Source organism: Fusarium falciforme, chromosome 10 (assembly GCF_026873545.1).
Source record: "Fusarium falciforme chromosome 10, complete sequence".
Taxonomy (NCBI): domain Eukaryota; kingdom Fungi; phylum Ascomycota; class Sordariomycetes; order Hypocreales; family Nectriaceae; genus Fusarium; species Fusarium falciforme.
Window position 1 is genome coordinate 1,075,477 of NC_070553.1, and position 14,541 is coordinate 1,090,017.

At 51.4% G+C, this 14,541-nt stretch overlaps 7 protein-coding genes across 7 annotated transcripts; 5 read left to right on the forward strand and 2 right to left on the reverse strand.

Annotated features, from left to right (window-relative positions):
- Nucleotides 1-110: 110 nt before the first annotated feature.
- Nucleotides 111-827, forward strand: NCS54_01222600 (PRK domain-containing protein; the record flags this gene model as incomplete). The annotated part of the gene is made up of 1 exon (XM_053157469.1): nt 111-827. One exon carries the CDS (start codon nt 111-113, stop codon nt 825-827), a length of 717 nt encoding a protein of 238 aa, XP_053013444.1.
- Nucleotides 828-2,626: 1,799 nt separating this feature from the next.
- On the forward strand, nt 2,627-3,468 carry NCS54_01222700 (Hypothetical protein; the record flags this gene model as incomplete). Its single annotated transcript, XM_053157470.1, has 3 exons — nt 2,627-3,095; nt 3,146-3,211; nt 3,263-3,468. The coding sequence occupies 3 exons, from the start codon at nt 2,627-2,629 to the stop codon at nt 3,466-3,468; spliced, it is 741 nt and encodes a 246-aa protein (XP_053013445.1).
- A 638-nt stretch (nt 3,469-4,106) lies between these two features.
- On the reverse strand, nt 4,107-5,732 carry NCS54_01222800 (PepX-C domain-containing protein; the record flags this gene model as incomplete). The annotated part of the gene is made up of 1 exon (XM_053157471.1): nt 4,107-5,732. One exon carries the CDS (start codon nt 5,730-5,732, stop codon nt 4,107-4,109), a length of 1,626 nt encoding a protein of 541 aa, XP_053013446.1.
- A 459-nt stretch (nt 5,733-6,191) lies between these two features.
- Nucleotides 6,192-8,661, forward strand: NCS54_01222900 (Zn(2)-C6 fungal-type domain-containing protein; the record flags this gene model as incomplete). The annotated part of the gene is made up of 8 exons (XM_053157472.1): nt 6,192-6,250; nt 6,304-6,426; nt 6,480-6,808; nt 6,853-7,385; nt 7,439-7,712; nt 7,764-7,942; nt 7,990-8,167; nt 8,216-8,661. The coding sequence occupies exons 1-8, from the start codon at nt 6,198-6,200 to the stop codon at nt 8,659-8,661; spliced, it is 2,115 nt and encodes a 704-aa protein (XP_053013447.1). The 5' UTR covers nt 6,192-6,197.
- A 168-nt stretch (nt 8,662-8,829) lies between these two features.
- NCS54_01223000 (Hypothetical protein) lies at nt 8,830-10,038 on the reverse strand (the record flags this gene model as incomplete). Its single annotated transcript, XM_053157473.1, has 1 exon — nt 8,830-10,038. The coding sequence occupies one exon, from the start codon at nt 10,036-10,038 to the stop codon at nt 8,830-8,832; it is 1,209 nt and encodes a 402-aa protein (XP_053013448.1).
- A 693-nt stretch (nt 10,039-10,731) lies between these two features.
- Nucleotides 10,732-12,408, forward strand: NCS54_01223100 (Hypothetical protein; the record flags this gene model as incomplete). The annotated part of the gene is made up of 5 exons (XM_053157474.1): nt 10,732-10,899; nt 10,952-11,374; nt 11,425-11,586; nt 11,629-12,091; nt 12,143-12,408. The coding sequence occupies 5 exons, from the start codon at nt 10,732-10,734 to the stop codon at nt 12,406-12,408; spliced, it is 1,482 nt and encodes a 493-aa protein (XP_053013449.1).
- Nucleotides 12,409-13,160: 752 nt separating this feature from the next.
- On the forward strand, nt 13,161-14,279 carry NCS54_01223200 (Hypothetical protein; the record flags this gene model as incomplete). Its single annotated transcript, XM_053157475.1, has 2 exons — nt 13,161-13,564; nt 13,628-14,279. 2 exons carry the CDS (start codon nt 13,161-13,163, stop codon nt 14,277-14,279), a joined length of 1,056 nt encoding a protein of 351 aa, XP_053013450.1.
- Nucleotides 14,280-14,541: the final 262 nt, after the last annotated feature.

Here is a 14,541-nt window from a genome sequence, read left to right on the forward strand (position 1 = left end):
TAGAACCGAGACTAGTGAGTTGAAGAGATTTCGGCTAGAGTAAAAAACCCCTGTTGTTCTGTCCGGAGCTGACATTGCTCCAGCCGAGATTCGACCAGGCCATCCCTGCAATGGAGTCAACCTACCACTCGTTGATAAATCGTGTTCAGCAAATCTGGGACAAGAAACGCGCAAAAGGCCATAGCCGTGTCATTATTGCCATTGCAGGTCCTCCAGGATCTGGAAAATCAACCGTTGCGCAGGAAGTTGCCCGTATCGTGGCAGGTCTTCCTGACGGCCCTTTGATCACATCGATTTCCGCCGATGGGTTCCATCTTTCCCTTGACACTCTTCGCACATTGCCAAACAGCAAAGAACTCATCGCGCGGAGAGGGGCCCCCTGGACATTCGACGGGGATGCAGTCGTTGAGCTCATACGGAGGCTTCGAAACTCGCCCGACAAAATCATCACAGCACCAACTTTTGACCATGCGAAAAAGGATCCAGTCCCAGACGGCTTGACCATAGGACCTGAGATTCAGGCCTGCCTCGTGGAGGGGAATTACCTTCTTAGCAACGAAGCGCCATGGGATGCCATTGCGGGACTTGTCGACGAGAAATGGCTGGTCACGGTAGACCAAGACGTCGCCATCAGGAGAATCGCCAATCGCCATTTAAAAGCAGGGATTGAGAGTACGATGGAGAAGGCACTTGAGCGAACCCTCAACAACGATATGCAGAATAGCGACTTTGTGATGCGCACCAGCCAGGGGAGATTTGATATAGAAGTGGAAAGCGTAGAGGTCGGGTCTTGTATCGATGCACCTTCACCATCATGTGGCTCTTGATCGGGAAAATCCAAGTTGACAGAAGTACTTGATAGGACTAAAGTTAAACATGTTTCACCTCGTCTATGCATTAGTCTATGCACTCATCTGCGCACTCGTCTATGCAAATCTAATGCCGATAATGTCAACTCTCCATCTAGCATAATGATAAGAGACCTATACGCTATCCATGAAACCCTGTGCAAATCTTGAGCAGCCTTTCGTTGTTCCAGTCTCGCTTCCGGTCCACAGTGGACTCCATGGCCCAATCCTCACATCTCTCCTCCCGTCACTCAAAAAAGCTTCCCTTACCCCGCGTCCACGGATCTTGAATTCCAAGATCTGCCAAGAGACAGTCACGCCCTTGGGGATTCCGCATTCTTGTAGTTTTAAGGTATCCGATCTGAGCACATGTCGCCACGACAAACTCCAGACACTCAATCAAAAGGTGGTATTGTGGCTTTCCCCGCAAAGTCCTCCCTAGGACCCTTTCTTGGCGATGGAATGACCCGGATGTCGCTAAGACTCGTCCTCCCTTGATTTAGGGACTTGGATTCCCAGCCCGTAGAGACATTGCGGGCAAGACAAGCCATGCATGCCCCGACGTACCGAGTGGCCTATGAAGGATCTTCTCTCGTAAATACTGGAATGTTGCGGGCTTTTTTCATCTGCCTACGGAACGGCTCGCTGCGTCTCCCAGTGCCGACATGAGGGGACCGGAGCCGTTCCAAGACATTGTCTCTAAACCATTCGGTACGACGATGTGACGTTGTGATAGGTCTTTTGCAGGTGGATCTCAACAATGGGATGGCTGTTTGCAAGATAAAATGGCTGGAAGAGGCGCAGTTGAAGAGATACAGTTCCACCTAGAACAAGCCCTCGGGGAAGCTACCATGCGGGTCAACAGAAGGATCCCCCGATACAACTCCGCAGATGTCATGGCATCCATTGGCCAATCGATGAATAACACCTCAATGGTATTCCATCTTAGGCATAAGGCCATGGACGATCATGGACACTCACACGGGTCATGCAGGCTAAAGTTCAGACATGGCGCGTAATGCTGTTCCCGTTTGTGATAGCATAGTTTCCTTGGCTTAACAGTATCCAGTGATAGGACCCTGCCACTCTTTGATCTACCTGCTTGATTCCATGGCAATCTGAGTTCGAGCTGTGAAGGCCTTCCTATGTCTCAAACCGTCAATACCATATGCCACTCAGCAACCATGATGGAAATTCCTGGAGGTCAGAGTGTGCTTTATCCATACCCGCAATCCTCAAGTTCGATGAGATGAGGCTGATCCATCTCCAAGCCCTAGTATGTATCATCGCGTAGTTTGAGAGTATTCCAACGGATGGCAACATATACCACCAAACTGACAACAACGAGCATCGGTACTGGGAGATACGTCGCATTTAAGGAATGCAAACGTCAATTGACTGATCAGCGTCCAGGATATCTCTGAAATGAGTTGGATACTGATCCAAAAGTAAAGCATGAAAGCGGAGTAACTTTTGGCGACCAGTATGAGCAGATTCACAAGCTGCAGGATGAACCAAAACAGGCACTACGGGCGTTCACGGCATTGCCAGTCATAGCCTGAACGCGGATGAAGCGGTGAACAATACTGTCAATCTCAAGACAGGAAGAAGATGCAAGACATGTGATATCACCGGCAGGACTTGGAAGAAATAACGACGCAGACTGACGAAAATGGGTATATAAATCCCCAGAGGTCCCTCTCAACCAGAACTTCTCATCATCACGACACACTCTTCTCTACAAACACATAAACACTTTACATCGCACTCTGCTCACCATGAAGGCTTCGGCGGCTTATCTTCTCACCTTTGCCTTGGGCGCTGTTCAGGCCCAGGCCTCCGTCCAGTGTGTCGACGGCCATCGTGAGATGATAAGCCCCGACTACATGGTCGAGTACAAGTGCGACCTTGTCCGCCAGGGAGATGTCCACAACAACATCGCCACCCAGCACCAGTGCGCCGAGCTCTGCAAGAACGCTGGCCGCTCTGTCTGCACCTACCACCCTCCCACCCGACGATGCGTCGTTGGTCAGGAAGGTGGCAGGGATATCCCTCGTCCTGGCGCCATCTACATGCAAAAGGTTGAGGAGGATGTCTACGATCCTTTCACCGATCCTCAGGACCCCTTTGGTTCGGCCTGCGAGGACGAGAAGGCTGCTTGCCTCCTCCGCGAGAGCAACCTCCAGGCTGAGCTGGCCAAGACTCAGACCGAAGCTGAGGACTCCAAGGACCTCTTTGCTTCCAGCTGTGAGTCATTCAGATGATACTTACGAGTCCCTGCGCTGACTGCTTCCCAGGCCCCGTCCAGCACACCAAGTACACCACCGTCGGTGGAAGGGACTACCGCATCTGGTGCGCCCGCTGTAAGAAATACCTCGCCAGATCACCGCAGCTTCCAGACTAACCAGAAGCAGACCACGACACTTCTTCCCCCAAGGAGACCTACAACAACGTCGACACCATGGCTGCTTGCATCAAGCTCTGCAGCTCCAAGAGCTGGTGCACCTACGCCCTCCACGGCATCTATCTTACCAACTGCCAGCTCTACGAGCGCAAGGTTTCCCACACTACTACTCCCGGTCTTGTCGGCTACATCTGGAACTGTGCTGTTAAGAAGTAAGCGACTTTTTGGAGTCTGTAAAGGATTGTTGCGCGCGCGATCCTCGATGGCTTGAAAAGCCCCTCAGCGGGTTTCTATAACCCAGCTCTCATCATTCCGTTCTCTGTACTGAACTGCCGATCTCTACCATGAAAAACCAGAGCACTCAAGTAACGGTAGTCTTGTCTAGCTAGACCAATACATCTCCTAGTTAATCCCGACTCGCTGTCACCTTAAAAGAGCCGTGAAACGCCACAACTTGTCTGAGGCGAATCCACAGAGGCACGTAATTATCACGGCTTGAAATTAATTTGAATTAATCCTGCTCTGCTATAACTTGGGGTCTTGGTATTCTTATGGTTGTCATTCAGCTTGACCGGCGCATTGGGCGTATGAAACCTTCACTGCATTTTTAACCCACGCCGAGATCCAACCGGGTCTCCATAACACTCAGGCACACCAAGAATTAATTGAACCATTGGGAAGAAAGCTAACATGTATGTCCATTTATCAAAATGCTGAACTCGCAGAGTTGAGTTGTCCCGCCAAGTCCTCACCTATACGTTCCATGCACTGAAATCGTCGTCACTATTTACCATCCGTAACCGAAAGCCCAACTTTGCCCGTCGTTTCCACTACGTCTTTTCATCCAAAGGCACTCAGCCAACTGGAAGAACAATGGATGAGATCCCTTGCGTCCCATGATAGACAGTGTGCTTCACTGAAACCAGGGTTGTCCCCGTAGCGAGTGGCTCTCCAGATCCATAGTTACGAGCAAACTGGGGATGAGATCCTCCAGAAATAAGAAGACGAATCCTTGAGCCCACAGGGAAGTTGTGCGCAATATGCCGCATTGGAATAGTCACTAAGCAACTGTCCCTCTCCACTGGAAGCCGTGTGAATGCTTCCGTCACATTATGGCTCTTGCCCTTTGCGTTTACTTCGCTAAGACGAACAAACAAGTCGGCATAGGGTCGATCCGTGGAATGCTCCAGCTTGACAACTGGTTGACCCAGGATTAGCACTCCCCTCTTCAAAGCTTCTGTCGTGAACACAAGGGTGTCGTCTCGGGCCGCTAGTGCTGTGTCGTCGGTGCTTCCGCCACCAGTCAGGAGAGGTCCTCCAACAGTTGGTGTAGGATCTTCGGGGTTGAAAGTGAAGGAGGAGAATGCTTCCTCCGAAGGCGCAGAACGCCCAAGAACCCCACCAAGGTGCAAGTAAAACTCTGAAGGTGTAGTATGTGGAGGCCAGCTCGGGAGCTCTAACCACCCCTGACCAGGACTTCCAACACAAACTCTAACCGGTGACTTCCTTTCGACACCCTCCTTGCCTGCAAGATATTTCTCGAGCCAGACCAAGGTGTCACGATTGCTGTCGCCGTTTTGGACATCCATGTGAGCTCCGGGGCCAATGCTAAGTGCGACGTTGCACCCTCGCTCGTGTAATCGTTGATACTGATGCACGGTCTGATCTAGGAAGACGTCGTGCCAGCCTGAGATTAGCAGGATTGGGATATCCGCCTTTTCAAGGGCCTCGGCATGTCTTTGTGATGCCCAACTTGGATCCGTGATATCCGGGTGCGTGAGCGAGTGTGTGAGCCAAGGCGCTTTATCACCAAAGTAGGCATCCACATGCTCCTGCAGCGGCGTCGCGTTCATCATGGGAGCGATTCTCGTGTTTCCCATCATCTTCAACCGATCACTCACAGTGGCCGTTTCCTGATGCACGATAAGATCAGCCCAGGAAAGACGTTGTTGAAATCTGAGTGCCCCGGTTCCCCAGTTGCTTTCAGCGAAATCGTGTGGGCCGATGGTGATGATGGCAGCGACCATGTCTTTTGGAGGGTCACGGAGAAGCGCCCATTGCGCGTATCCCATGAACGAGGCACCAATAGTAACGAAAGTCCCTGTATACCACGGCTGTTCGCGCATCCATGAGACAATTTCTTGTCCATCCTCAAGCTGCGAGAAGCCTCCATTGAAGTCACCTGTCGATCCAAAGGTTCCGCGACAGCTGACGAGAAGAATCTGATATCCTCTCGGCGCAAACATGCGAGCGTTTCCGGCCGCCATGAAAATGCCTCGACCGTACGGACACTGGGCGAGGATAGTTCCGAGGGGTTCCATGCCGGCAGGTTTATACAGGTCGGCTGCTAGGATGGCGCCATCTTTGAGTGGGATCGAAACGGGCTCGGTGGTGTAGCCGCATCGTTCCGAAGGCAGCCCAAAGAGCCACCCAATAGAACGATCCAGCACTGTATTGAGGATGCCGCGGCTTTGAGCCATAATTGTTTGACAATGGGATGGGTGATGTAGGTGGAGAGAAAGGCTGATGTAGAGGTGGCAGAAGAATTAGGCAACCATGGACAAGGCCAAGCCACTAAAGGTGGCAGATGCTACTTTGATAGTCACCTGACTATCTCATCTAATTGCCGTTTGCATTACTTTGTACTTGGCTCAGAATATTATGAGCTCAGGAAATCTTCATTGACTCTTGCTTGTCTGACGATGCGTAGGTTGGTGGCTGAGCATCAAGACCTGGGTTGTGAACGTCGAGTTACCCTATTCTCGTCCAGACCTTAGGAGCCGATAAGATATTAACTTTTGATAAGCTTAGTTTGCAAGGGTTAAGATAAGCCTTAAGTCCCCGCAAAACACGATAAGCGGCTCTCCGTATAAAACCCCACGGCCCCGTTCTCCCTCTAGACCATCGGCCCGAACTTCCAACCACACTGCAACTGATATCCAACCATGTCGCCCGTGCAGGAGAATACCGGCCGTAGGAGTCAGAGATGTCAAAAAGCGTGAGATTGCTACCCTGTTGAAGGAGAAGAACCCCAATTAAATGATATTTTAGATGTTCCCGATGTCGCGACATGAAGGTTCGCTGCTCCGGCACGTACCCGTGTGCCCGCTGTCAACGGAAGCGCAAGACGTGCGACTTTCAGTCTACTGAAAGCCGTGTTTCCATCTCGCGGAGGTATTTCATTCAGTGCTGCATATGCATGTGGAATTACTAACCCCAAGTTCCAGTTATTTACGGTCGTTGGAGAGCAGAGCAGGAGACGACCAATCTCCTAGACCTCGGCCCGACGCCGATCTCGCCTCACGCGATCAGGGAGCAACACCGGATGAAGCAAATCTGGGGCAAGATGACGACTGCAGCACTCAGAGTGGGCTAGCGACGTATGGTCCCACCAGTGCACGAGCTGGAACCTTGCCATCAGCGAGATTACCCTCGCTACAGCCTGAGAGGAGTGGGATTCCTACTCCCGCTACCGACTCATCTAATGCAGAGTTTAACACGAACCCTCTTATTGGTGGCGATGAAACGTTCGCAGTTGGTTCAGATGGCAAGTTTTGTAAGTTGTCCTAATCATTCTTGTCGCATATTCTTACCGGCCAGGGTTCCTGGGACCGACCTCGTCTTGGTCATTCTGTCGACGCGTCCTCTCCTTGATCGCCAGTCGTCTCCCCGAACATCATGTACCCCCAGATCCCTGGACGCTCGCGCAATTTGATCTGAACTGGACTCCTCTCGGCGCGGACGAGTCGCCCGCCATCAACGACCTACCAGCACAAGATTATGCGACCTTCCTTGCTCACACAGTCAAGTACCACTTGGGCACTCTATCGCCTATCCTCGACGACCAAGTCTTCTTTGTGCGGATAAATGACCTTTACAGTGACCCGGCTGCCGAGGTCCAGCGCTCAAGACTTTGGTACGCGCAGTTTCTGCTCGTTTTAGCTTTCGGAGAAGCCATTGTGAACTCCAAAGGAGCTTCAGCTACCCCAGGAACCCAGTATGCATCGCGAGCCATGTCGTTGATTCCCAACTTTTTCCGTGTCAACAAGAACTCGATACTCGCTGTGGAGACACTGTGCCTGGCAGCGCTGTATCTCCAGTCATTAGACCTGAGATTGGAGGCATTTCAGACAGTAGGTTGACCCTTCCCATCTTGATCTTGTTGCTCACCGCGATTGTTGCAAAGATCGGCCAGGCTCTTCGAATCTGCACCCTCGAAGGCTTTCACAGACATGCATCTCCAGCCGAGGTAGGACCAACACATTCCCGACGCTGCAACACCATGTTCTGGGCCACCTATATCCTTGATCGACACTTTTCGACCCTAGTAGGAGCACCGAGCTCCATACGTGACGAGGACATCACTGCAAAGCTTCCATCGGAGACAGTGAACTCTTCCTGGGCTCTCGCAATGACACTCAACATTCGCCTTTCACGCCTGACAGCTGAGATTCTAGCGGGTGAGTTTGCCCCATGTTTGAGAAGATGACGGATTAACGAGGATAAATCAGGCGTATATGGGACAGATGCACAAGTCAGCGATACTCTGGTGAAAAAGACACAGTCGATGTTGCACAGCACTGCAAACTTGTCGAGCGAACTCAACCGATACCTGCAGACAAATGTCCACGGCACCACCATCAAGTCGTCGTCAAGAATTGCGACGCGTCTGCTATTATCCTATCATCATGTAAGTTTTGCCATTCGCCCCCGGACGAAGACTGCTAACACAGGCAGTGCATTGTGTTGGCAACCCGTCCTCTAGTTATGTGTGTCCTACAGAAACATCTTGCCCAGGGCGTTGCAGATGAGCCCATACCCGAGGGACCAGTCAGCTCTCTACTACAGACGTGTGTGGACTCTGCATCAACCATTCTCGCCACTCTTAAGAACTTGCGTGATGCGGATCAGCTTGGTAGGTCATCTTTCATCAGAAGCAAGCCATACATGTTAACATTATCAGATTGCTTCATCCCATTTCAGCTCGAGGAGGCCTTCTCATCCGCGTTCATCCTCCACGTCATCGCTTCAGTCGTCCCTTCCTGGCTACAAGATCGACCCTGTCTACCTGTGGCGCACCTGGTACTCAACAAGATGATAGCAGGAGGTAGCCATGGGGCGCGGATCCGCAAGATGGAGCTGCAGCGACTAGAGAGGATATTCTTCTCGTATCTGCGGGTCAAGGCTGGCGAAGCAAATAACCAAGCGTCACAGTCTGAAGAGGCGCCAAGACTGTTTGATATGTCGAGAGTCGTGCCGCAGGATGATGACTCGGCCATGATGCAAGACTATTCCCCTGCTGACGATATGGCGGCATGGAACCTGTTGGACCTGCAGGACTCTTTTACGGTGTCTCCATCTGGGTTATTGACTCTGGCTGAGGGACTGGACTTGCAGAACTTTGTATGAACCAGATGGAAAAGCTTCTGCTTTTTAATGAATACGCCCAAGATTTAATAGTGACCCCAAAACAAGCTGTTTCTCGTGGCGTCCACGTTCCTGCTTCTCAAATGGAGGAACTCCAACTTGGAAGGCTCACACTATAAGAACAATCAGCTATAGAATCTCAGCACAACTTCAGTTAGCTAGCTGTGCATATGTGAACCCGCCACTACCCAACGGATCCTCATCTTCGACCACGAAAGTATGAAAACCAGTATAATACGCAGAGCCCTGTACTTCCACTTCAACCGGCCCCGCAGCATACCCTCCCTCCTTAATCTCTCTTCTTCCCTTCCCGCGTATAACCGTAGCAGTGAAACCCTCCTTCCTCTTGAGTGTGTTGGATAAGAGACTATGATAAGTCCACGACTGTCCGGGACCAAGATCACCCTTGGCAAAAGCAACGGCGTTTCTGGCGGCTGAAACACTACCGGTGGGAGACCGATCCAGTACACCGTCACCGAAAATGTAAAGCCCCGTCTCTACGCCTTCCGACCCCTTGCTGCATTGGCCCAGCCCCTTGTCCGCGATCAAGACGCCAAAGCAGGATCCAGATTCGCCAGTGAAAGGGTTCTTGAAATAATCTTGGTACTTTGGCTCCCCCAAAGCCTTCTTCAGCTGCGACACGGCGTATTTCAGGTCTTGAAATGGAACAGGCCCGCCTTGGAACGTCTGTGGCGGAAAGCCCAGTTCGTGCAGCTGGGTCTGACAGCTAAAGGCACTGCAATACGCCAGGGATACGTTGACGGTGGCGCGGCTGCCGAGTTCTGGCCAACGATACTCCAGAGGAATGGCCACGTCGAGGTCCGTGGCGATGGCGAAAGAAGGGACTGCGACAAAGGTGACGGGACGTGATGGATCTGACCGTTGGCCGTCGGCGGTAGTAGGGACAGTTGCCTTGACAGGCCCTCCAAGTGTGTGCAGAATAATTGTAGAGGTTTGTGTGATGGGATCATTCTTGACGAGGTGCCTCCGAGGAAAGATCTCAGGGTCGTGTATGTCGATGAGGACCCTGCTAACAGCGAGAGTGGCATGACCACACATCTTGCTGTAGCCTGCCCTATGAATATAAAACACACCCATGTGAGCCTCCCCGGATACTGTGGATTCGGTGTGCGGTCTTAAAACAGCTCCAAACATGTCTGCATGTCCTCGGGGTTCAAGGAGAAGACGTTTTCGGATATAGTCGTAACTGGCTTCCGCCTCGCATCTTTGCTCTAGCAAGGTTCCTGTTTGGCGCGGGAAGCCCTTGGTGACGATTCGACAGGGCATGCCGACAGTGTGAGTCTCGATGCAGGAGATGGCGCCATGAGAGTGGCATTCGATGCTAGTGTCCACGGTCATGTTGAAGTCTCGGGGTAGCGGAAACGTTGTAGGAGGAGTGGTCTATGGATTAGACCTGGATACTTGCAGTTTAGGGAAGCCAAGCATACAGGCCAAGCACGCAAGTTTAGATAAAAAGGCGAGATTTATGGACTCAAGTTTGAGGGGATGACATCCGACCCGTGGCGGACCGATGTTCGTGCCAAGTTTGTGATACGGGCCGACAATCAACATGGCCATCATTTCATGGACAGGGAATGCTGTCGGATCAAATGACAATGAGAAGCCTATCAAACTATATACGCTCTTTTCCACCAAGAATACAATCTATTGAATCAGTTCATCAAGAAATCACGCCTTGGTTTGACGCCTTATCTAGTCCATGACAAGTTCATGGCGCTTACCACAGGCAATAGATTGCGTGCTGATGATACAGATCCGATTTTCAAGACCTGGACCGACAAAAGTCGGCTCGTGATCCAATCATATTGCTGTGCCGGGCCGCCCTTCGCCACCTCATTACCTCTTAGCTCCATGTCGGCCCGGCCTTTACTGGGGTCTTCCTCAGACGCTATTAACCACCATCGTTAATCTTGATCTTTCGAAATGACATTATTTTCAGGGCCCATGGGGTTATAAGGCGGTCTACCCCACGCTTCATGGTCCAGGCATTTCCTCTGCATCAACCTCTCAAGACGAACGACTTGCATCAAGATGGACGCCGAACTGAAGAAGAACTTTGACATGGCTGTCAGCTCTGACACGGCCGAAGGTCAGGTCGATCTCCCGAGTCCTGTTAAATGCAGACAAGTTCGGATCAAGACGGACTTGGTTGTCATGCCTTTAATCACCATATCCATGACACTGGCATTCCTCGACAAGGTGAGCACCAACCCTTCTCCCAAGAACCACTCACCCTAACAAATTTGACCAGAATGCGTTGGCCTATGCAGCCATTTACGGTCTCAAAGAGGACACGAACCTAAAGAAGCAAGACTACAGCTGGCTTGGCAGCATCTTCTACTTTGGTTACCTCTTCATGGAATTCCCCAACCTTTGGATCATCTACAAGTTCCCAGCTGGCAAGTACATGGGGGCCTGCCTCATGGCGTGGGGAATCAGTCTTGGTCTGATGTCCATCTGCCACAACTTTGCTGGACTGGCAGTTATCCGATTTCTCCTTGGAGCTTTCGAGGCTAGCATTCTTCCTTGTCTCATCCTGGTCAATTCAACCTGGTACCGTCGCGAAGAGCAGCCTCTGCGAACTGCATTCTGGGCGAATACGTTTGCGGGTGTGTTTGGAGGAATCCTGAGCTATGCCATTGGCCGGATCAACGGAAGCCTGTCAACTTGGAAGGTATGTGTCCCTTTCCCCTGTGTCTTCGGCTCGGAGACTGACGATGGTAGTACATCTTCATCATCTACGGAGCATTCACTCTGGTTGTTGGAATCGCGGTCTTCTTCCTACTTCCCAACTCGCCCGCTCAGGCTTGGTTCCTCAACGATGAGCTCAAGTCAGTGGCTGCACTTCGACTAGCATCCAACCAAACGGCAACAGAAGCAAGCACAGTAAGTTGGCGCTCTCTGGTCTAGTATTCCCAGCTGACCCAGTCCAAGAAACTCCGCTGGGGACAAATTGGCGAAGCTCTCAAGGACACTAAGTACTGGTGCCTGGCCATCTTCTTCATCGCCCAGTCCATCACAAACGCTGGAATTACGAATTTCAATCCTCTCATCATCTCAGGTTATGGCTTCTCGCAAGCCAAGACTGTTCTGATGGCGACTCCCCAGGCTGCTGTTGCTATGGTTGCCCAAGCATCGATGACTGCCGTTACACTCTTTGTACCCAACATGCGTTGCATTTTCTGGGTCATCTCTAGTGGCATAGCCATGACCGGTGCTATCATGGTAAAGACATTGGATCCAGTGGCCAACAGAGACGCTTCTCTCGCTGGAGTATACCTGATGGGATTCTACAACGTCTCGTGGGTCATGGCGCTCAGTCTTCAGTCCTCAAACGTGACGGGCATGACAAAAAAGAGTTTTGTCTCGATTTCAGCAGCTTGCTTTTACGGTATGCTTATCATCTTCCGTTTCAGAGAACTCATCGCTAACAATAGCCCAGCCATTGGTAACATTGTCGGACCTCAATTCTTCCTCGAGAGCCAGCGCCCTCACTACAGCCTCGGTATCGGTGCAATGCTGTGCGGTTTCGCAGTCACGATGAGCACTGGTACTCTGTACTTCATCATTTGTGCCATTGAAAACAAGCGACGCGACCGAAAGAGCGGCGCCGTAGACTCTGAAGGCACCCGAATCACGGCTGGTCTTGACGCCATTCGTGATGACCTCACTGATAAGGAGAACAAGAACTTTCGATATACCTATTAAGCAAGACAGGACATTTGGTCTCAAGAGGAAATTTGTAGTTACCACAAAGACAGGAGCCAGAAAGAAAGCAATTTGGGCCTCAACCACCACGACCCGTTCCCACCAACTGCCTCATCCGTTCTGCAAGCGCCATGACTCCTGAAACCGTACAATGTGACAGGTCAGGAAGTCCACATAATGTCTATCCCTAAGCCTAGTCTTGAGGGAGAAAGACCACTCTAGAATCCCATATGAACCGGGCGTGTGGCTTAATCCACGTGAACCAAAATGAGGAGATTCTGTACGGGAAAATCCGTCGTAGGCTCGAAAGTAATGGAAAATCGCCTTGTGAGCAGCTCAAAGCCGCTTCGGTGGTCTCAGTCTGGTATGGAGGCTTCACTGGTTGGCGCAATCGGCTTCACTTAAGGGCCAAGGAGAGGGATGGCTACGAGTTCAGCCAATAGCCACCACAACCACGAACAAAGCTTAATCCAGGCTTTTGACTCAAATCACAGTTATCACACACAGCCGACCTCCACATAATTTAGGGCTGCCACCAGACCACGTTAACGGTGGCTAAAGCATCTGTCTTGCTAATAGATAGAGGGCGAAGGCCTTCCTTCAGCTTCTGCAAGCCACTTCACGAAGGGACGAGCATCCAAACACGTAAATTCCAGTTCGTGAGACTACTTAGGGGCCAATGCCCGCCATTCTCTCAGCTGGTTACTGTGAGCAGCTTTACACGCCCCCACTGACCCCCATCGACCTACGCAATGCTCCTACGCAGATTCGCAAAGACAATCGCCATAGTGGACATTTTGGCTGCAAAAGTCAATTCCCTTACCCCCCAGACACTCACATCATTCAACAATCTCGATTATGCGCGACTTCGCTCTGAAGAGCCAGAGCAGGGGCTTCGTCGGCGGCAGTATGACGATTACCTGACCACGGGAACTATCACTGTCACTGTGGCTCCTGATGAGATCTGCGGTTTTGATGATTGGTCGAGCGCCTATCATTGCCCACCTTCAACCGCTTGCTCATGGGAATTGGATTCGATCGCCAATGTCTTTTGCGGCTTTGAGGATATCCTAACTACCTGCCTCGACCGCATCGATGCAATTGACACAGACATATGCGATGATGATTGTTACTGGGACGATTACATCTTAAAATGGTAGGTAATCTAAACTCCGCAACACCTTTCTCAAGGCAGTAACTAAAACCCCTTGTCATGTAGCACCAAATTCAGTTCCCCCTACTGTGTAGAGTTGTACTTTGGGGACATTACTGCCTGGGGCTGTAGTGACTCCCGAACCTCGGAGACTATTTACAGCACCGATGATGGGGTGCCTCGAGAGTTCACGACTATTGTTTTCGTTGACGGAACGCCGAGCATGGTGTGGGTTGACACACCAATCGCCGAGAGCCCAATAAACGACCCGATTGAGACGTTCGAAACAACAACGACAGAGGAGCCGATTGAGACAGAACCAGCTCCGCCTCCGCCCCCACACCCTGGACTCAACGTTGGCGCGGTTGTGGGAGGTGTTGTGGGAGGCTTGGCCGTCATCAGTCTGACAATCCTGGGAATCCTATACATCTTGCGTCGCAATCGCAGAAGAGATCAGTCGCATGGCTCTTTGCCTGAGTCCACCGCTCATTCAAGCGTACCCGATACGAAAGTCGTGGGCTCTCCAACCATCACCCAACCCTATACCCCCCGCACAATGTCGCCTATCCAACCCCAGAACGATGCAACGCTTCCTCAGACAGCCTACTTTAATCACGATGCTGTTGAAGCAGCCACTAGCGACCATCTGAGTGCGAGCACCCACGAGTTTGGAGGATTGGTCGGAGATCGCCAATATGCGTCCATGCCGGGGACATAGTAAGTCCTCAGCATACGACAGTGCACACTGCTATGGTCTCAGGAATACACGGGGCTCTGCTATTAACTTTTACGGGGGCGGAAACGGGTTCTGGGCCGTCACGACGAGAAACAAGGCTGTCCACAAACGGCAAAGCAGTTGAATCCTGTCTGAGAATTTTCAGGCAGACAATTTTGCATTTATGCAGCCACGTGGCTTAATTTATGTAAATTCCATACCCAAAGGGGTAACCGACGTGTCCATTCTCAAATATCCAAGTTCA